Below are 23,498 nucleotides of genomic sequence, written 5' to 3' on the forward strand. Positions count from 1 at the left end.
ACAAACCCCAATGGATAGCATGGGCCCATTACAGTCAACCACATAAGAGTGTTCGAATACTGTCAGAAGGTTGTTATGATAGGTCTTTAAGCAGTATCAACTCTGTTCTGCATTACATACCGACACATGTGCATATTATGTATTTCAACTGCCTTATAACTTGATTGCTTTTAAATTATTAATATCAGACATTTTGAACACTTCTTGTCAAATCATAGTTGGGATAAAAAAAATTAATGAATAAAAACAAAATTTCAGATTTTGACTGTTTTCACTGGTGATACATTTTTACACCTTTCTTTCACAACTTTTAAAGCACTTAAGCAGGAAAGAAATTATTTTAGTCACCAAAGAAATGCTTGAACATGCAATCAATTCTTTAACAGAGGAAGTTTCCTATTTTTGACAGATTAATTTTTCATACCTTAGCAGCAGGTGCCTTTTTCATTGAACCAGATTTGGCCGCATTTTCTTTTGTGTCTTTGTCCCCTGCAGCCCCTGAAAGAACTGGAGCCTTCCCAGCAACAGGTTTGTTCTCTTTTCTATCAGCTCCTGCACCACCTCGAGTGCCACCAGCCAGCTCTATTTTTTCAGCACACTCTTTTATCTAGCAGACATAATTAAGAGATCAAATGCATTAGAAACATTTTCTAGTTAACAACTAATATAATCTCCAAGCTGGAGCCAGGCCTACACAATCTGTGGCTCTCAGCCGTTTTGGCCTCCAACCCCCAGGAGGTCAAAACAGCTGGAGGATTTTAGGTTGTGCAGGCTTGCTTAAGCAACTGTAAAAGCAAAAACACAATGCTGACTAAATGTATAACCCATTCTAAGCTCTTCCCCAATGCTGCTGTATTTTATGTCTTGCAACAGTCTGAAAAGAATATGTCAAATGCAACTTACTCGGTCAAGTTTCAGTTTATCCACATCTGTTAGGAAAGGGTTGACTGCTTTCTCCCCAGCCACCTTCAGGGCAGTACCCAAGGCTTCAAATGCTGCATCTCTAACTTCAGGAGCTGAGTCATTAATATGCTAGAGCCAAATAGAAGAACTGAATACTCATCTAGTTCACATTCAGCACAAAAATGTCTTTTTGTCTAAAATATTCCAGCACCCATTAATGTACATTACTGACAACCACATTTAATCATTTTGGTTCTTACTACATCAACAAACTGTTAAGATTCTTTGTAAATAGCACAGCACAGTAAATCAATGCAAACAAAGCATAGGTGGATTAAATAAAGAATATGTGGATGCCAAAATGTTTGATATTTTTCCCTTTAATTTTCTGAATTCTATTTACAAGTATAAAAATAAGGCTTTTCTTTTTCAGCTATCAGAATTTCCAAGGGCGTGATCACACATAAATACACAATGAATTTGGCTTCCAGAATTTTTATTATTATTATTATTATTATTATTATTATTATACTGCCATATCTCTACACAGTGACTCAGAGAAGCCTGAAAACTGTGAAAGTGCTGAAGAAGATAGAATTTGAAGTTAAAAGCAGTATTTTAAGATGGCTTTATAAAACTCAGATGTACTCCTGGATAATCTCACTCTCTGAAAAAGAATGATGGATTGCTACTCTTTTGTTTGCTATGACTGCAGATACTGCAGTAATATTGCAAATACCATGCATAACTTACTATAGAGAAAGAAAAGTATCAACCTGCTTCTTTAATACACATTTCTACTTTTTTGCATATCACTCCAAAATGCTTCTAAAATAACATCTCATTGAACCACTTATGCTAAACCACACAAAAGTCAACCGTAATAACTACAATAGTCAAACTATTTGAACTACCATATATTCTGGCATATAAGACGACTGGGCGTATAAGACAACCCCCAACTTTTCCCGTTAAAATATACAGTTTGGGATATACTCGCCATATAAGACTACTCCTCTTCTAACACACACTAAATAAAAAAATTTAAAGCATCAGATTTGATTTCAATATGGTAATTTTCCTATTACTGTACCTCCTTCTCTGCCTCTCAGATCTCACACATGTGCACCTGCACCGCTTCAGGAGCGAGATCTGAGAAGCAGAGGAGGAGGTACGATAATAGGATACAAGGGTGGGCCAGACAGGTAAAAGAGTTTATTTTTCTGGACCCAGAGCCACTCTATCTCTTTTTCCCATACCCTGGACGCCCCGGATGCCTGCAGCTTGCTCCGCCCTTCACTTTATTTATTTATTTATTTAACTTGTATACCGCTACTCCCAATTTGGCTCGGAGCGGTTTACAGAAGCAGATTAAAACTTCCCGGTGTAACCCTCACCATCAGGACCGCATTAAGTCCACAAATCCTGATGAATTGATTTTCTTCTACCATACTTGTACAGCATCACCTTAATGCTTTCATACAGTTGCTCCCCCCACAATATGCAGTAACCACAGATTCTCCAATCTGGATTGGAAGTTTCATCACCCGCTCTATAAGACAACTTCCGGCGTATAAGACTACTCCCACATATAAGATGACTCCCATGCATAAGGCTACTCCAGCGTATAAGGCGACGCCAGTGTATAAGACTACTCTGCGTATATGACGACTCCCGCATATAAGGCGATCCCTGACTTTTGAGAAGATTTTCTTGGGTTAAAAAGTAGTCTTTATACGCCAGAATATACGGTATTCCTTTTGTAGATATGAAAACTCAGTTCTTCTGTCACCTCACACTTCTCTTGTCTCCAGATTTGGAAAAGTGCCTGCTCCCTTACCAGATTACAGAAAACAGTTACACCATGCTCTCTCCCTATCTAAAATAGATTCCAGAAATCTTATTTCAAATGCAAACACTGTTGAAGAAACATGTTTTCTTTTACCTTGAGAAGAGCAGCACAGAAAGGTTTGAGAAGGGCCTTGGAAAGGGTAGAAGGAGTGCAGTGACGAAAGCTTCTTGCAATGAAAAGGGATGTTTGCTGCTTGATGGTTGGATTTTTGTTGTCCATCACAGCCAATATATCCTCACTGAGATTTTGTAATGTAGTCTGAAATGGTTGGATGAAGGAATATTGTTTCAGAAAAAAGAAAGTTTAAGAAGAAAAGTCTGCCAGTTTTGTTTTGAATATTTAGCATCATGCACTTACAGTGAGGAAGACTGCATCAATGGCTTCTTGCAAAGCTTGCACCACCTGTGGCTTTTTCTCCTTGAACTTCTCTAGGATAGTCGGGACGACCTATAAAACATTATCCAAGTATTAAAGCTGGAAAGTTTCATCCATTCTGTGTACCATAAGGAAATTCAAACCTATGTCACAAAGTTATTTGATTATATTTCAGTTTATTATATTAAGAACATTTATTTAAAAAATAAGAAGCTGTGGTCTAATAAAAATAGTCCTTTCAAGTAGGACCAAATACATCTTTGCTGAAAAAAGAAAAAAACCTTCAATTTCTATTTCTCCATTTGTAGCCCCATAATAGAGACCCAGAAGACTGACACAATAGAGCAAATTGAGGAAAGAGAAAGTGCTCTGAAAGATCCAATTCCTATTGGAAGATTTCAAGGACACTGCCCAGGCGGATGCCTGGAAGTTTCACCACCCTGTACAAGGCTTCTCTCATGTTCCCGCATGGGGAGCTGGAGCTGATAGACGAGAGCTCACCCCACTCCCTGGATTCAAACTGTTGACCTTTTGGTCAGCAGTCCTGCAGACACAATGGTTTAACCCACTGAGCCACTGTGTGCTCCAGATTAAAACATGAAGCATTTCACATTAAAATCATTCATAGCAAGAAAAATGTCAATTTAAAATTCATAGAATGTAGAGGGGTATGATATTTTGTTAACGGAATTAGAATAGAAGCTAAATTTAAACATGAAATCTGCAGTGCTTTGATGTTAAGCCAGTAGTTTTATTTACTGCACTGGTCTGCAGATAAACACAATGCTACTTACATGACCAGCATACTGCCCAAATTTCTTCCTAAGTCCAGCAGCCAGTCCAGCAAGGCATTTGGCAGCCAAAGCAACCAACATCACATTAGTATCCTTTCCAACAACCTATAAATACAAAGGAAAAATCTAATAGTGTGACATTCATCATAGGCTACATAAGTTGAATCTCAGCAAACAAAGAATCATACCGAGTGGTTTTCCAAACTGTTTGCCTGATCTCATGTTTTACTACCTATATAAATAGCTTTCCCACATTTTTCCATTTTGGAATGTGTGAGTTCTGAACTGTTAACTTTTGGCAGACATAACTCACTTCATCTGCATGTATATATAAAGGGCACACATATTTCTTATCTATTTTTCAAATCTACTTTCACATATCTCTACGTTCTCATCATCAACATAGGTCAGTGAATGCTCATCATAACCACACCCCACCTTTAAGTATAATAATGAGAGCCTATGTTTGGATACAAAAGCCACATCTGAGTGATACAGAAATCCTTGCCTTCTTAAGGGCTTTCACCAAGTCTGCATAGTCTCCAGCTTCCAGTTTGGGATTTTTAACCAGCACTTCCACTGCTTCCAAAGCCTCTTTCCTCTCCTGCCATTTTTTGGCCTCCTGCAATACAAACACAAACATTATATATATTTTTAGCGTCAAACATTCTAATGCCTGTAGGCAGCTGTCTTCACACTTATTCATAGCATATATATGGCTCCCCCTTTTTCTATGCATGTCAAGACATTATGTATGTGTGTATATCTGTGTGTGTATTCATACAATGCACTATTTAAAAAACAAAAACAAACCCAAATCCATCTACCTAGTGTTAGGAAAACACAATTGGCATTACACCTGCAAAGATGCCTTATGAAAAATTATCTATTTTGATCATGTATTCTCCTATATAAGAGAAAACATATACATTGTTAAAAATAAAGTGTTCATACTATGTTCATTCACAGCTTTAAACACAAAGATATATAATCCAAGAGTTTCCAATCAGTGCCAAAATTCTTGTTTTAGGGTTTTTTTTACTATTCCTTCCCCCTGTGTGTTTGTGTACATATATATTTAGATTGCACACCTATGACAGGACCCATTTTATTGGGTTGTTTTACTTGCAAAGCGCCAAGTGTACCGATGATGCTAAACAATGTTAACAATAATAATATCCTTGACCATGATGCCAATTTGAATTACACAATTGAAAAATAAAATAGTTTTAGATACTTTACTATTCATAACACAGGGATTCCGTGCAGGAAAACATGACATATTATCTTATCTACCTATGGTTCAGAGACTGATTATAGAAAAAAATTATTAATTATATCATCACTTACGATTTTGTCATAGAAATCTTTGGGAAGTTTGGAGAGGATTTCAACAGCTTCCAGAAGTTCATAAGCATCCACCTGTGGAACAGCCTCATCACCATCATCTCCACCTGCACAAAGGGAAATCAACAGAAATAGCTAAATATGGAACAATTCTCCCACTATTTACACTATAGTAAATATATAACTAGAAGCTATGAAAAAACATACAAATAGTGCAATCAATGGTATTATCTATATCCTGGCTTGCATTTCGCTTAGATGCCTACATACATCTTCTAGCCAATATCATTCAATTTCCTGATGGCAAAAATCTCAGCTTTGAACCTAGAGGTCAAAAGTTACCTCCATCTGCATCCCCACCGGCTGCCTGTTGCTGCTCAAACTTTGCTTTCATTTCTTGCTGGGAGCGAAGGAATCTGGATTGCTTGGGAGCCGATGATGGCAGTTTGACCCATTCTTCTTCCAGTTCTTTTAACTGCATAAATAAAAAAGATCGTTAAAATTTTTGGGGGGAGTACTATTTTTTTATTTTGCAAGTAATAGAATTCTTTATGCTTTTAATAATTGAAGACATAAACTGATCTTAGAAAATATATCCTGCTGTGTAGTGATCTCTTCTTGCTAAGAATTAAAGAATATAAAGCTTGCCAAGCTTACCTGAAGAGAGTTTATATTTTGTAATGGAGGCCTAAGAGCATCCCTTATCCATCGATAGATTTCAACAGCAAGGAGTTTGGCTTCATCTCGAACAGCCTTCTCTCGAGACTCAAAGAGTTTTGGCAACACTTTGATTATTGGCTTCAATGAGATTATTTTTGAACCAAATTCACTGAAACATACAACAGACAAATCAACAGTGTGCTAAGCATTTCTTAAATCTTCAAAAATGCCTGAACACTGTTAATGCAAAACTGAAAGATTGAAATAGTTTCATCAGAAACGAATACATTGGAATGTCCTATTTGTTACCTGGCTTGTTTTTAAGTTAATTATTCCATGGTAGTAAACAAAAAAAAACAAACAAAAACCAGAGTATACATATATAGGATGTGGTCAGGATCCCAAAATGTACTCAGATGAAGTTTACTAAATATGACCTTTTCTAGCAAGCAGACCGGTTTTAGAGTCTTTAGTCAATCACAGTCAAAACACTACATAAAAAGGAATAATGTGTCTGTAATAAATAACCTTCGCAAGATAGCTTCATTTTAACACTGCAGTTCAAGGGTGGGAAGAAACTTGGAGTAACTTCTGCTGTTAGTAATCAGTTAATACTTTACTAATAACAATTGAGATGGAAAATGGGTCTCATCTATGTCAATTTATCTGCTGTGGTTGGTCCTGCCATACATAATCTTGTAGAGCCATTGGTCACATACCAATGACTTCGTAGGATCTTACCTTAGTGCTTTCCTCAGTGTCTCTATACATGCCACTATGATCTTGGGGTTCTTGTTGTCCAAGCCTTTGAGCAGCTCTTCTTGTACTATCTCAGCCTTCTCAATTTCAATGAACATAAAGCATATGTCTATGCCTAGCTCCTTGGCTTTGGCTTTAGGCTGATTGAACACTTTATTTACAACTCCTGACACCACTTCTCCAGTTGTTCTTCAATACAGAAAAAGAAAGAAGAGAGGTCGGCAATAATCGTTTTAGCATACAGCCTTTCTAGGGCAAATTAGTTTTATATTTGGAACATACAAAAATGATCCCCTCTTCCTCAAACTTCCATTTCCATTGATGCTGTTAAGCAGCTCTAAGGCCATTCACAAAGCACTTGCTCCAACATAAGTTGTAAAAGCGCTAAATTGATTTTGCACACTCTTCTATGCACAAGTTTTAATCAGTCAAGGGAATACATTTAAAAGGATTTGTTACACAGTTCACTTTAAGCTATACCAAGTCAAATGGGGACTGGAAAGAAACACCACCCCTGCTTTACTTGATATTATGACAAGAGTGAAAATATATTTTGTTATAATATTGAAATCCATCTAGAGGCATGTTGTACACTACAGTTACAATCAGGCTAAAAAGAATACATATAGGCACTATCAAGCAGACAACTCCGTTTAAATAAGTGACTCTCAAGAGGATGAACAGCATAAAAGGAAAAACTAGACATTGCATCGTCTAGAAAAGTGATGGGAAGCCACAGCAAGTGCAGAGGCTAATTTACAATTAACCCCCTCCCCATTTTGGATAAAAAAGAAAACCAATCATTGTCAGGGTTTGGAGGATCTTTCTATGCTTTGGGTGGATATTTTAGAAACACCAATTTTTGTATAGGAGGCTAATTAAAAAGCCCCAGATGATGCTTGCAGCTTACAAAACACACATTCTATCCCTGTATAGAATAATATCTTATTTTAAAAGACAAGAAATCATCTGCCTGTACCTTGATAAATGAAAGTTAAAAAGCCAGCTGAAATAACGCTTTATTTCAGGCTCACAAAAGGCAAAATGCACTTTCCAACTGACAATGCATGTTGTTTTTTTTTTAATTGGTCTTATTTGGAATATTTGTATATCAAAAAGCCAATTTTCAAAGTAAGAGACCCAGTTCAGATATGTTGTTATTGTGTGTCTTCAATTAATTTCTAACTTATTAAAGCCTTAAGGCAAATGTATCACAAGATTTGTTGAGAAGGGGTTTGTTTTTGCCTTTTTAAAGGAATCATTAAAATAAAATGATTTGAAGAACAGTGTAATACCTGGTAAAATCCCTTCCTAAAAGAACTGCACTGAAGCACAACAAATTACTTACTTTCCTGCAACATGAGCATTTTCAACATAAGCAAGTGCTGCTTCCAGTCCTTTCAGTTGAGCTACGGCATTGGAGTCTGTCACAAATTTCTTTATAAGTCCAAGATACTTCGACCATTCAGGGCTCTTCTCATCATCTATCTTTTCAAACAACTTCAAAGCTTCTTCATAGCCATTTAGCCTGGCCTTCCACAACTTGAGGGTGAAGAAAAAGAGATGAATATATTTTACTGCATTAAGCTTATGTGAATAACATACTATTGTTTCAAATTGTCAATTTTCTCTCTTCATTATAACAACTAAAGAAAACTAAATGGAGTTATCAGTTGTTCTCTCTTAAGAGAGGAAAAGTGTCCTATAAATAAATATAGTAACATCAACAATCTCATTTTCCTTATAGCTATGCACGGAAATGTAAATATTTCTCTGCACTGTACGTCTCCATAGAATGTTCCAATATTAAGTAATGTATGAAGCCAGAAGGGGGTTATTTATCTGTAATCCTGAGTACACCTGCTCTGTTTGGCATAGGTCTGCCCATGCAAAACAGGTGAACATAGCATTGAATGAAACATGCGGAATAATCACAGGGTGTCTTAAACCTACACCTGTTGATAAACTCTACAAGCTAGATGGCACTGCCCCCCCCCCCGATGTGCGACGGGAAGTTGCTGCTAAATGTGAGAGAAATAAGGTTGAACACTGTGAAAACCACCCACTACATGGCTACCAGCCTCCTCCTAGCAGACTCCAATCAAGGAAAAGCTTATGAGAACTACCACTCCTCTTGACGTCCCTCCAGCATCAGCAAGCATATCCCTCTGGGCAGCTAAATCAGGAAATCCCAACTGGATGGCCCCCCACGAGGGTCTTCCTCCAGGAGCAAACCAAGAATAGGCAACTTGGAAGTCCCTGAATAGACTCAGGAGCGGAGTGGGCAGATCAAAAGACAACCTGGCAAATGGCACTACCTAAAAGAATCCCATACCTTGTGTGACTGTGGAGCAGAACAAACAACTCTGCATCTGTATGCTTGTCCATTGTGCCCTGCCTCATGTACAGAGGAGGAATTGTTGGAGGCTACAGACAATGCCGTTGCTGTTACCCGTTTTTGGTCAAAAGATATTTAGCCGCCTGCACACCTTCTATTTTATCAGTTTTATACTAATTTATGCAATGCTTTTGATACGAAATAAATAAATCTGTAATCCAAAAAGCACTTTTCAATAAAGTGCTCAAACTAGCCTTAAGCTAGTCAATTTGATGCATAGCCACAGTACAGCGAAATACATCTGTGAGGAAATGGGAATCTCATTAGAGAAATCACATTCAACAATATCACTGATCTCATATAGTTATGCAAGATGACTGGAGGGTATATGAAGTCATGCTCAGATTGGTGAACATGTTTGGGTGCTATAATGATAAGCTAGCTGAGACTTAAAGATCCCTTTAAAGCCAAGATAAAGAAACATGGAGCCCAGGTGCTTCCTAAATTAAAAAATAATACTTTTTTGGAACTGAATTCAGTATGAAAATCCATTTCAGCTATAAACAAGATCAAACTGGAATGTTTAACTTCAGCTCCAAAAACTGAATAGGAAAGAAACCTGGATTCACAAATATTGTAATAGCAGAGACACATAATACAGTGGCTAGTTGAGACAATCTTAATATTATCATAATACACAACTCTGAATATCTATATGTGATGCACAATGATAATGTCAGGAGCCTGTCAAGATGATCCAGAAATTTACAAGCTAGTTAGCTATATAGGTTCAACATAAAGTAATGGATTTTGAGAACTAGAACAATTTTGAGAAATAGAACAAAAACCATAAGAATTATATAAATAAATAGGCTCTAAGTGAACTTGGGTTCACAAGATCATAACAACTACCATTACCATAGTTGATTCCTCCACCAAATTCAACACTGAAATCACAGAGCAAAATTAAAAAACAGGCAGCCAATGAACTACTACATTTCTAAATAATGGGTAATTGTGTTGAAGTAGCAAAAAGCATTCAAGCCTTTTCCCTGTGTTTATTTTTCTAGGAGATTTTCCACTGTTACCTAAAAGGTGGAAGGCAACAAATGGAAAGCAGGATAAATGAAGGAAGCAGGGCTGTTTCATTTTGAAAATCTGTAACTAGGTTGTGTAGTTGCAACTGAAAACTGAATGGATCTTGATGAAAATCAAGTCGTCAACTGGAAAAATAGAATGAGAGATCCAGAGAATAGAAGGAGGGCCTGAAACAAATGCTGAAAAGTTCTATGTTGTTTTGCTGGATTGTGATGTGTGTGCATTTGTGTTTATAAAAATTATGAGCAGCCCAAAGTACAAAAATAAAACAAAAGCTAACTAATATCAAAGATGTATCCAGCAACAGCAAGAATATTCTTCTGGGCAGAAAAATCAGAACATTCCAACTGGACGGGCCCCTACGAGAGTCTTCCTCCAGGGGCAAACCAAGAATGACCAAGCTGGAAGTCCCTGAACAGACTCAGAAGTGGTGTTGTCAGATCAAAAGACAACCTGGCAAAATGGCACTTCCTAGAAGAATCCTCCACTTTGTGCAATTATGGAGCAGAACAAACAACCCAGCATCTGTGTCCTTGCCCACAATGCCCTGCCTCATGCACAGAGGAAGAATTGTTTACAGCTACTGACAATGAGGTCAATGTTGCCCTATTTTTGGTCTAAAATTATTTAGCTGCTTATGCTCTCTTTATTTTATCAATTTTATATTTATTTATTTGGGGCAATGCTTTTGAAACAAAATAAATAAATAAATAAATGATTATAAAGCATAGAGGAAGACATGCCAGATGAAACACAAACATCGGACCGACTATGGAAAATAATTTGGCACTTGAGATTCCTTCTGCATGATGATGGATTCAAATAAAGTTCCTAAGTACCAATTCTTATAAATCACCACTATATGGTTCTTCCTAGGCCACTACATGTTTTGTTGTTTTACTGTTACTGCTTTAATGTTTTTTGGTTTGCTTATGAGTTATATAATGTTTTGTTATGCTGTTGTTTTATTGAGGGCCTTGGCCATTGTAAGCCGCATCAAGTCCTTCGGGAGATGTTAGCAGGGTACAAATAAAATAAATAAATAAACAATAAGAGGTAAGACTCAGGTGTAAATCATGTCATCAAAATTAGACACGGAGGTAAGAAAAGTTAAGAAAAATTATGAGGTATTTGAAGAAGAGAACCATCCAATAAAGAGTAGAAGTACCACAGAACTCTAGAGTAAAATAAGTCCCTCCCTGTTGTAGTCCTTTATAAAGAAATGCATTAATTCTTCCCTGTTTCCCAGTGCAATGTGTTGAAATATAGCTGTATGTGGGAAATTAACATTGTTTCTAGTAATAGAGATTCATCTCAAAGGAATCTACCCAAATGAAGGACGGCATATACAAATAGTTTATTGTCTTCTTAACATTGGAAATATGTTAGTGATCATGATGTAACCACTATGTTATGGCTCTGAGGAGGGAAGCACTCTTTCAAGTTTGTTAAAAATCAAATTATTGATGTGCTTGACAACATTCTTGAAACTTGTGACAATAATAATATTAGCAACTGTCATAAGCAAAAACCAGACAGAAAAATGTCACTTCTTAAAACAGAATAATCTTACCTTATGTTCACATTTCTGATCAATGGGCAACTTCGACCACTCACTATCATCCCCCATGATGCTTTAACGTCTTGTATTTCTTCAGAGTAATTCCTAGGAGAAGACAAAAAAGTTGAACTAACATTTTTCTGGAACATGAGAAGCTGAACTGGCAGATAATTATAGGACATGACTGAAACTGCAGCATTTAAAATACCACCAACCATAAAAAGAAAGCAGCAGACAATTTTAGACATCACATATTTGGATTCTGCAAAGTCGAAATCCAAATTCTACACTCAAACAAATTTACATACTCTCCTTGAAACAGCTTTCTCCTCTTGAAATTCTTTTTTTTTTTAAATTAAAAGTTTTTATTAAGTGAATTAGTGGCATAAAGAATATGAGAAAGACAGGACTGAGGAAAATAAGATGGGAGAAATGTTGGGAATGATAAAAAGATAAAGATATAGCAAAAGTAGTAAGATTAACTCACTATATATAACAATAGAATACAAAAAGCCAATGAATCATGTCAATTTGTTAAATCTATTTTATATGATCATATAACATAGGTAGAGTTGAAGGTAGAGAGTTTTCTTACACAATAGATACATAAAAAATTCTTTATCAATTTTCTATTTCTTTTCTGACACTATCAATTTAAGTAAACAAGACCAGATCCACAAATTTAAGGACAGGTGGTCCCTGGGTTATGAACAAGATAGGTTCGTTTTTAAGCTGAATTTGTACGCAACCCAGAACAGGTATTTTTCCAAGTGCAACTCCAGTCAAAAACATTTTTTAAACTTTTGGATAGCACAGGGAATGATTAACATCCCTGTAATGTTTGTTTTGCTGTGTGCCCCTGTTCAGAAGACTTCACCTCACTTTCTATCCCTGTGACAACTGGATTTTGAAAATGTTGAGTTGTCATGGAAACAAGGATTGATGATAAAGCTTCAATGGAGACACTTTTTCCCCCAGATAACTCTTGTAGGAGTGAGTTTCCCTTCCTAGGGGTAGGTTCCCTTTCACTTCCTTTTGCCTCATCCCTATCTGTAACTAGAAGTGGTATGTAAGTCAGATGTTTGTAACTCAGGGACTGCCTGTACTGGACTCTCCAGGGGTATAATAGGTTGACATCAGCAGGGAACTTCACACTGGTTCAGCTTTCATAGCCTTGACCAAGTTTTCCTTTTTCAAATTCATAAAAACCACAATTTTTGCCATGTCACTACAAAGTGCATAAAGAAAATACAACAGAAAGACAACAAAATAGGGATTTCAATGACTAGCCTGAAATCTACAGGAGTTATACAAAAGTTGAGTCAGCATTCAACTACTAATTCTAAAGGTTTATCCAAAAACTCGTTAATTTATAGACTATTTTAGAAATGGTAATTTCTTATCAAAATTTTGTTTATAAGAAATAGCAAAAAAAAATATTATTAAGCAATCTCATTTCTAACTCACCCAATTCATGGCATTTCTATTGAACAATTTTGAATCCTGTTGCTTACTACATTCAGAACCCTTTTCTGAATACCTCTTTAATTGTACCTTCAATCTAAGCATTTCTAGCCTATTAATTCATTTTACCCTACTCAAGTTTTGTTCATTTACTTGGTAGCACACAAATTCTCCTCTCTACCTGCTTCATCAATTCTGTGCTTTGCCAATATGGTTTCATCCCAACTCAATCCAAGGATGCAGCAACTGTGCAAATATAGTGAAAGAAAATGATGTAAATTGTTAGAGACAATAAAACAACACTTTGTTGTTCATTCGTTCAGACGTTTCCGACTCTTCGTGACCTCATGGAACAGCCCACGCCAGAGCTTCCTGTCGGCCGTCACTACCCTCAGCTCCTTCAAGGTCAATCCAGTCACTTCAAGGATCCCATCCATCCATCTTGCCCTTGGTCGGCCCCTCTTCCTCTTTCCTTCCATTTTCCCCAGCATAATTGTCTTCTCTAAGCTTTAATTTCTTCTCATGATGTGGCCACAGTACTTCATCTTTGCCTCTACTATCCTTCCCTACAATGAGCAGTCAGGGTTTATTTCCTGAAGTCTGGACTGGTTGGATCTTCTTGCGGTCCAAGGCACTCTCAGAACTTTCCTCCAACACAGTTCAAAAGCATCTATCTTCCTTCGGTCAGCACTATCTTATACTAAAAAGTTCTCTATGCAATATTAGAAAATAACAATACTTCACTGATGCATAAAAATTACACCTTATGTGCTCCTGGCCATATAGTAAGAGTCGACCCGAGCTTTGGCAACACATGACTCAAATATGAAAAGGATGAGAGTAAGAGAAAGTAAATGTGGATGTGGTGCTTGCTAAGCCTTGTATGATTTTGTTATGATGTGGTGCCAGTTTGGATAAAGGTAATTTATTTTGCTCTCTGAGCGAACAATAGATGAAGAAAAGCCAATGGTGAAAGTGTCTTCTTCAGCTGTAGCCTGGGTTTATCTACAAGTTTCTTTGAGATTATATCAAAATCCAAGTACTTTGTTCTGTTACAGTTGATTTTCTCAATTTTTTTAATCTTATGACACATATTTTACCACTACTTTGTATTCAAACCTTAATTCCCTCGGGATTAAATGGTTTAAATGGCTTTTTAAAAGACTGAAAGGACTAAAAGGATCAACTAGTAATTTTGTGAGTTTACTTATACAACTGCTATCTCCTTGTCTCTACTAGAAATAACCTCTCCGAAAACCTGAATGTTCTAACACCCTTCAGCAAGCAATAGGATAGGAACAAAGTTATAATGAAACCAATCCATAATAGTAACATAGATCTTAGTGATCATATTATCTTTTTTAAAAGAAAAATTCTATCCAAATAGTTCACTGTTTCTTCTAATTCAAGCTAGAGCTCCAAGGAAATGAATGGCAGTTCAGCAATAAGAATTATTCTTGTTGTTTTGATGTCAAATCCATTTTACTTATGGTAGGTCTATAAATAAGAGACTTTCAAGAGCTCCAGTCATCAGAAGCTCTGCAAAATCTTGCCACCTCAAGACTGTGCTTTTCTTCATTGAATATATCTGTCTGTAATATTGTCTCACTTTTCTACTACCTTTTATCTTACTGAACATCACCACCTTTTCTAATTACTCTTAATTAATTCATCTTAAGATATGCCCAAAGTAATATATCATTAGCCCCTAATAATCTCAGGATACAATTAAGTTTGAAATATGTGATTCTATTAAATGTTTATCTGTTATCTAAATAAAAGAAACTTCAAAAGTATTTAATACATCTACTGAAGCCACATTAGACAGGCACTGTCTCATACAATGTTACAATGAACATTAACTTGATGACCACCAAATTATTCCACAGTAGTAACTCCTATATTTCCAATACTCCCTACATGTTCTGACTACTAATGAAGCAATGCACGAAACAAGTCAGGGACATTCAGAAGAACTCCAAGAGATCACTTGTAGTCTTTTGTAATTAGAAAAGGGAAGATTGAAATATATCTGACCAGAAAGTATCCTATAATGAGACTGCCATATTATGATATTCTTCCAAGAAATATACACAGGAGCACAGAATGCAAAGCTCAGAATGTTCAACGAACGCACTATACTAAGACAAGAGAAATCAGCAATGGCAACCAAATCTGGGAGAAGAAAGAAAGCTTCCCAAGGTTGAGTTTCCTTTATCTGGAAATCCAAAATACTCCAAAACATTTTGTCACCAGGTGCCAACTTAGACCTTCTTGGGTGACATGTCCATTGCCTTTTGAGCTTTTCCTCAAGGTGCCCTGAAAGAAGAAATGGAATTGGGGTGGGGGAAGGATTCTACTTATAGAAGGCCCCTGGAAATAGTAGATGTCCCAAGCACTTCCGTGCTTGTCTTCTGCCTAGTTAATTGAGGCATGTGAGTAACCAAGAAATGGTCCACAAGGGTAAGTGTGGAGCAAAGCCACTGGGTATTGCCCATTGCCAGCCCAGAGATAACTAGAAGGACTTATAGGGAGGGTTTGTATGTAGGGAGGAGGATTTTCCCCATCCCTCCTGGCTACTTTACACTGACAACTGGGGAAACAACTGGGACATCTGCTTTTTTCAGGGGCCTTATGTAAGCAGAGTCCTGTCTCCCTTTCCCCTTATTCCCCTTTGGGCTCTTTAAAGGGAGGGTTTAGCAGGTGCTGGATGTGTGACTAACCCCCTTTCCCCATCTCTCATTCACTAAGTATATGCAAATACAGATATTCCATTTAAAAAAAAAAAGTGGTCCCAAGCATTTTGGATAAGTGAGACTCAATTTGCACATTAATGGTTAAAAGAGACTTAAAATTAAAACAAACTAACAACAATATATTTTAAGAATTCAAACACCACATTTACTGTATTGTCAAAGGCTTTCATGGATGGAATCACTTGGGTGTTGTGTGGTTTTCAGGCTGTATAGCTGTATTCCAGCATCCTTTTCTCTTAATCGTTTCGCCTGCATCTGTGGCTGGCATCTTCAGAGGATCTCTGAAGATGCCAGCCACAGAGGCAGACAAAACGTTACGAGAAAATGCTGCTACAACATGGCCATATAGCCTGGAAACCATACAACAAATCATCACATTTACTCATTTAAAAGTCTTACAATATCACAAGTAAAAACAATTAAAATCAGACCAAGGTAAATAATGAAAATAATGACACAATGAAGACTGACAGAAGGACAGAAGTAGAATTAAAATGGTAAAAAAATTATTGTAAAAGGAAAATAAGCACACATTTTTTGTCATAGTGGAATTTCCATAAAGAGGAAAGTGCTTTCCTTTAGAGGGATCTGCAAAACCTGGACCTAGTTTCCCTCTTCATAATCCAGGTGAATATCGCAGGCATATGTGGAGCACTCAATGGAGCTACTGACCAGAGATAATGAGTCAACAGAGTCTTGTAAAAAGTTGCCTTTCATTTATTTAATAATGTATTTCAAAAGTCCAATTTTTGGAAACTACATAAACTCACAGACTAGTCTTTCACTTGGAAAAGAGCAACTGTTTTCATGTAGAAAAATCTTTCCAAAGCATACCATAGGACCAGTTTTGAAGCAATATTGATATTTGAACTACTGCTGCTTCTTCACAAGTCTGGTCCTAGTATCATTAACAGAACTGAATAAATGGGGCCATATAGTTACCATATTAATATTCAACACCTAAATTACATAACCTATACTGAGGTATTTTACATCAGCACTTTTCAATCCTTTCCTCTTAAGTATAATTTTGTGACAATTGGGGGGAAATAAGGTAATAATTAAAAACAAAATATGCACTGTGTTGTCAAATGTGCATTAACAGTATATAGATATACTGAAATGCACTAACCTAAGGGTCTTTGAATACCAGTTGTTTTAAGTCCAGTTGTTTAAGTTGTTTTGCTTTATTTTTTTTAAAAGAAATAGTCACATGTATACAAAAGTCTGCTTCAACAGTTTTTCATTTACAAAACTCATCAGATCCCTTCATTGAGGTGAAAACCTAGAACAACTTCAACATGAACAAAACACAAGGAGAAAGGGGAACTCTTCTACCTACTGTCTAAGCCCTTTATAGCATGCCACTACATTATGTCTAATAGGGTACCAGGATTCTTTTGGGTACCTCAGGTAGACTGTCCTTACAATACAGTAGACACCTCTATCCCCTGAAGACCAGAAACATTCAACTATGCATGCTCATTTGTGTTGGAGAACATACCAAGTCTCTTTCCTTTCTATGTTTTGCTGAACCCAAGTCAAAGCATTTTCCTGCAGCACTTTTGAAGGAAGCTTATGTTACAACCCCACCAACAGCTGCCTAGCGTCACTTCTTCATGCCAGGAACAGACAGATCACATTATTATGTTGATGGGCAGCACTTGCTGTACTAATATCCGGCCCTCCCCCTTCGTATTTGTTGTTGTTGTCTGCCTTAAAGTCATATAATATATTCATTATTGTAGGAAACTGACACTGATACACAGTTCAATCAAACAGCACTGTGAACGTAGAAGTTACAAGTGAAAACATAAACAGGACACTGCCCGCAATTTAAACAAAAAGTAGTTGAATTATCAAATGATAGTGTAGAAATAACATTAGCTTTCACTTGCACAATTTGGATGCCATAAAAATGATGAAAAGAAAGAAAATAGGTTTAATGGGATATGAATTTAAAGTAGGAGAGGGAATGTGTGTGTGAGGCGTACTAAATGAAACGTATGAAACTGCAGTTACACAATACTACCCTGCTGATGGCTAAATTTGAAATACTATTTTGAATCATTGCCACTGTTGCCATTACTCACCAAGTTGTTCTGCTCTAATCTGAGAGAAAGTAGACTTAAGATTTCATTTAGAAGCAAACCCTTAGATGAATTTTTAATGATTTTTCTGTGCCAATTCCGCAGCTATCCAACATTTGCAAGATGAAAAAGCAGTTGAGATTTACTCCACACCTTCAGGTTTGTTTTGATTTCTTACGAAGTACACACATGCTGGATTTTATATAATAATCACTCCGTGAGGTCAGTTAGACAAAAACCAGTAATTTCCTCTGCTATATTCAGCAAGTGTATGTGATGAACAGAGAGGTGATGTTTGCACAAGTCTTCTCTCTCCAGTGTTTTGTTTTTTTTTGGGGGGGGGGGGTAGAATCTTTTACACAAAATTTCAGTGCAAAGTTTGAAGTACCAAGCTACCTTGCTTACTGATTTAAAAAAAGATTTGAGAGAAAAAGTTTCTAACTTTAGTACTCTATAATGTTGACAGTTTGGGGTTTTATTAAAAATATAAACTTTAAAAATTCAATCTTATGCCTGCTTATTTAAGGAGTAAATCCTACTTAATTCAGTTGGATCCACTTTTGAATCAAAATGCTTAGGACTGAAGAGGCGTATCAGTCAAATGATCCAGTACAACCAGGTCTTCTTGATGCCAATGAAAAAAACTAACACAAGTTCACCTTACTGAATGACAATAGGGCTTAAAGATGCTAACATTTTGGCTAGTTCAGGAGTTGCAGTTTCAAAATATGAAAAAGGATGTCTACCAAAGATGTAAGGGGAAAAATACCATCACACAGCAGTACAATTTAGACACAAATCCCATTGTGTCCACAGGAGTTTATTTCTAGGTAAATGTACATTAGACTGAGTCATAGCAGAGTGGAATTTCCTTCTGGGTGCACTAGCATAATGAAGGAGGGAACTGTGGTCCTCTAAATGTTTTTGGCTCACAGCTCCCATCAGCTAAGACAATGGTAAAGAACCGAGTGAGTTGAAATCCAAAACATCAAGGCCCAAGCTTGTCCACCTCTGATTTAAAAAATCACACTGTGAAGATAAGAAATGACACAATCTTTTTACCAGACTTTGCCCAACCCTGATTTCTATCTACATTTACATTAGTATTGACATGGGAAGGGGAGGGAAAAACAGAGGCCAGGTCCTGGGGAAAAAACAGGTTCTTGGATCTTTCTATTTCTGGAACATTATAAAACATATTGGCAACAATGTTCAACTGTTTTTTAAACAAAAATAAAAACACAACCATTTTACTTTTAATTTAAACCCTGAAATAAGGCCAATATTACTATCAACTGTTTACATAGTACAGAAACATTTTTTATATAAAAAATTGTTCAGACATTTAGGTTATATGTGCAAAAGCATTTCTATTTTGACAGGCCCCTCTGCAAGCTGAGAAGGTCCTGTAACTTTATTCTAGCCCATTGCAAGCCACTACTGGATCATCTCAGGAAATGTTTTGAATTTTTCTTCAATTATAAAGGATGCACTGAAAGAAATTACAAGAATGCCGCTTGGGAGCAATGGGGCTTTTCGAAAGACCTTTAAGCCTTTGTTGTTCCTGTCATACCCTGCCACCAGTGTCTAAAGGGGTTTCTGTAATTTTTAAGAAACTTGAAAGTCATCTCTCCAAATACAAATACCTCCCAGAGTGCTGTGCCAAATATAAATGCAATATGACTTAAACAACAAAATAAAAAAACGGCACCCATTTCCTTCTTGTATGTATTTTTGTGTCCCATTCCAACATCAACCCCTCCCCCCCTTAATGTAAATGCGAGTCTTTGTGCTTTTTGCAGGTAGCCTTGGTTGCGAGCAGCCCTGGCCTTCGCCCTTCCCATTATTTCTCTAAGAGACCTCGCACAGCCCCGAAGGGGCATTCTTGCCCTTCTTCCCGGACTAAACCCTTTCATGCCAGTTTCCCTTGCCGGACCCTCTGTCCCGCGTGCCTGGCCCTGGACAGCGCCCTTAGCAACGCCTCCCTCCCCCTGCCTAGGGTTTGGGGAAGGAGACCTGGCCACGGCTCCCAGGCCCCTTCTCCCGGCTACTCAGCTCGGACGCTGACCCAGAGCCAAGGCCGGTGGCAGAGGGGCAGAAGTAGCAGGAGGAGGCCGCTCCCTCGGCATTGTTTATACCCTCTCCCGCCCTCCGTCCTGGCCCCGTCCCCGCCCAGCCTCACAGCGGCCGCGGGAGAGCGCCGCCTTCCCCAGGCCAGGCTAGGCCCGAGCCGTCTCCTTACCCAGCAACGGCGGCCCCGCTTAGCGAAAGGAGCGAGCGGGGAGCCGCCTCTTCGGCTCACCAACCGGTAAGGAAAAGAGGCGCCGCCTCCAAAGGCGGGGCGCGGCGCCTTGCAGCCGGCGACATCCTCCCCCGCCTCCCGCCGCACCTGAGCGCGAGGGGGAAGCGCCTGCCTTGCAGCACGTGACCAACAAAGGCAGGGCCCCCCGCCCCGATCACAAGCAGAAGCCAATGGGAGCCCGCCCGCGCTCCCAGGGCGACACGCCAGTGGAGGGCCCGGCTGCTCATTTTCCAAACCCGAGCCTCCGATTCGCTCTCGCGCATGACAGTCCGGCCCATCGGTCGCTCCAACGACAGCCGCCTCGCGCACTGGCACCGCCGCTGAGAGCGCCTCCTGGCGTCGAATCTGTCCCTGTAAAGCAGGCATGGGCACACTTGGGCCTTCCAGGTGCTTTGGACTTCAACTCCCACAATTCCTAACAGCCTCAGGCCCCTTCCTTTTCACCCTCAGCCGCTTAAGCAGTACTTAAGCATGGAAGGGGCCTGAGGCAGTTAGCAATAGTGGGAGCTGAAGTCCAAAACAGCTGGAGGGCCGAAGTTTGCCTATGCCTGCTGTAAAGTCATTCCTGAACCACTCTGCAGCACCTCGGCCGGAGTCCTGAAGCAATAAGCCTTTCACTGGAGTGGCCAGCTCTCCAACAATTTGCCTTAAGTGATGTGGGCCCTCAGATCTTCTAGCTTAATGTTAGAGGGCTCTTCAAACATCTTGCAGACTGAAGGTCTGCAAAATGTAGAATTAATGCAATTTGACACCACTTCAATTGCCACAGCTCAGCATGGAGTCGTGGAAGCGGTAGTTTTACAAGGTGTTTAGCCTTCTCTGCCAAAGAGTAGTGCTTCCTCACCAAACTACAACACTCATGATTCGATAGTATCGGGCCATGGCAATTGGAGTGGTGTCAAACAACATTAATTTTGCAGTGCAGATGCACCTTTAGTCAACTTTCTATGATGCTACCAACATCATCTCTCAGTGCGACAAGATCCCTTTTGATACTGTTATTCAAGAGTAATACAACTATATCTTTGAATTCTAGTTCAGCGTTGACTACAGACTGCCAGCCAATGCCAAATTTAGGGCAAATGAAGCCCTGTGTTAGTTATGAGGTCCCTTACTTGGGCCCTGAAGGAAGTAGACCTAGTTGCTGCTTTGTGGCACATTCCCACAGGTTAACAACTCTTATCACTACGTCTGGAATTGCTCCAAAATGGAATGCATTCAAATGACAACTACTACTCCTGTACCTAATCATTCCGGAAACATACTGCACCATTTGTCTTGAAGTCAGAACTATAACCATGAAAAGCTCCTATTGAAATCAACTCTGCAATTGTTTTATCCTGCCAGGTATAACGCCCTCCTGGTTACCAATTACCAACTACATCTCAATTATCAAATTCTTGGAATTTGCAGTACCGTGCTCCAAATTTAGTCATGTATCAAGAGACTAACCTGTTACACTTCTTCATGAATATGAGTTTTGAAAGAGAAAGCTAGTTTTCCCTTTTAAGTCAGCAACTTTACAGAAACATAAAATGTGAACAGGATTCTACTAAAGTATGCTCAACACATACAGCATAATACAACAAGGAAAACAACAGCAATAATTTTGCAAATGTCTTTTTTCCTATTTTTAGAAAGGTTTGTTATTGGTAAACAGCAGATAACTGTTATTACCTTGTGAGCTATATTTTTTCTCTTTGTGTATGTGTGTATATATAAATAAAACCTAGGTACCACACACTTTCTGTGGGCTACATAGCCTTATAGGCCTTCAAAGTAAGAATTTGTTCAGGTTATCAATGCTTCTGAAATTCAAATCAAGTTCTCTGTATCCATAATTCATTTATTGAATGGAAAACAAATTTCACAATAAAAAAAGTTGAGGAAAATCCAGTACTGCAAACGTAGGAAGAATTCACAACTAGTCTATTCATTTTCCTGAATTTCTTTGAATAAACATTTTCACCTTTGTAAAGCTGCACGAATACTTTACAATTAACAGCCCTAAATCCGACCCCCCCCCCCCCCCACTCCTCTACCATGACATAGGGCAGATGCCATTAGGGGACATAATCAAACTATTTGAGATCCCAGATGGAACCACATCACTGATATCATAGTATCCAGTTCAAGTGGCAGCTAAGTCTTCTGTCCTCTTTCCCCGCCTTCCCGTGGGTGAAGGGGAGGGGAGAAGCAAAGATGGACATTTATCCAGTCACTAGTTGCAGGAGTATTTCAGTGTTGGGAAGATTTGTTTGCCATACTTTCTTCTCTTGGAGGTAAGATGGTACAGCCAACTGAAAGGGCCAAGCACTAACTGCAGAAGTGCTTCTACAGCTGGTGCTCAGATAAAGAAAGTTTTTCTTGTCCCCCTTCTTCCTCCAAAAGAAAAGATAGATTGCTAAAAGTCCTTCTGATTTTCACCTTTCTGAGACAAATGGTTTTCTCAATTTGGAGCATTTACGGTTGTCACTAATCTCTCATTGAAGATCCCAAGAAGGGAAGAGTCTTTATAAGTAAAGTGCTTGGAGAAAGCCACCCGAAGACCAGAAATTCTCTTGTTCTGGTGTGTAGAATTGTGGCTTTATTAAGCTCAGATATAACTTTGGGGAAAACTGCCACATTATTTCGAGCACTATTAGTGCTCTAATAGTGCTATTAGAGCACTAATAGCAAACTATCCAAGTAGTCACAATATTTTCAAACAGAAGGCAAAAATACCATTCATTTGACATCTGTGCATGAGAAAACACAGAGCAAGTGATCATAGTTAATACAAAAGCTATCCTTGCAACATTGAACGGAATAGCTGTGACCTAATTTTACACTGAGATAGCAGAATATTCCAGCACAAAGTTTTTGCTTCATACAATATCAAAAGCGTCTTCACAGTATTTTCAAGCTGTCATTAAAGTACTCTTTCAGACAATAATTGGCATCATAATCATAAGAATTAGAAATCTAAGACGGTATATTTTTAGAGAAAGAAAGAGAAATGCATCAGTTTCAGATTGACCACATTCCTTCAGAGCTGTTTTTCTTAAATGATGGATGAGAAATCAATCCTAGGGTGCAACTTGCAAAATTATTACCAGAAGCTGCAAAGTCGCTGTTGTTAGAAATAATAAAATCCATGTCTACAGCAGCTGTATCCAGTTAAAATGTGAAAAATATGAAATTGCAGCATATTCTACTG

At 38.2% G+C, this 23,498-nt stretch overlaps 1 protein-coding gene across 6 annotated transcripts in view; it reads right to left on the reverse strand.

The window, feature by feature from the left end:
• Window positions 1–23,498, reverse strand: part of CKAP5 (cytoskeleton associated protein 5) — a 94,920-nt gene that overhangs the window by 65,824 nt on the left and 5,598 nt on the right. For 5 of the 6 annotated variants that reach the window (XM_060763679.2, XM_060763651.2, XM_060763634.2 and 2 more), the window contains exons 2-13: window positions 11,700–11,792; window positions 8,039–8,232; window positions 6,673–6,879; window positions 5,929–6,100; window positions 5,614–5,746; window positions 5,275–5,378; window positions 4,433–4,546; window positions 3,925–4,029; window positions 3,113–3,202; window positions 2,849–3,013; window positions 904–1,032; window positions 425–607 (exon numbers count right to left, since the gene is read on the reverse strand). In XM_060763679.2, the coding sequence (XP_060619662.2) occupies window positions 425–607; window positions 904–1,032; window positions 2,849–3,013; window positions 3,113–3,202; window positions 3,925–4,029; window positions 4,433–4,546; window positions 5,275–5,378; window positions 5,614–5,746; window positions 5,929–6,100; window positions 6,673–6,879; window positions 8,039–8,232; window positions 11,700–11,756 (1,653 nt within the window). In that variant the 5' untranslated portion in view covers window positions 11,757–11,792. Of the gene's footprint in view, window positions 1–424; window positions 608–903; window positions 1,033–2,848; window positions 3,014–3,112; window positions 3,203–3,924; window positions 4,030–4,432; window positions 4,547–5,274; window positions 5,379–5,613; window positions 5,747–5,928; window positions 6,101–6,672; window positions 6,880–8,038; window positions 8,233–11,699; window positions 11,793–20,239; window positions 20,402–23,498 lie in introns of those variants that run through there. The other variant, XM_060763642.2, reaches the window with a different exon arrangement.

Source organism: Anolis sagrei, chromosome 1 (genome assembly GCF_037176765.1).
Source record: "Anolis sagrei isolate rAnoSag1 chromosome 1, rAnoSag1.mat, whole genome shotgun sequence".
Lineage (NCBI taxonomy): Eukaryota > Metazoa > Chordata > Lepidosauria > Squamata > Dactyloidae > Anolis > Anolis sagrei.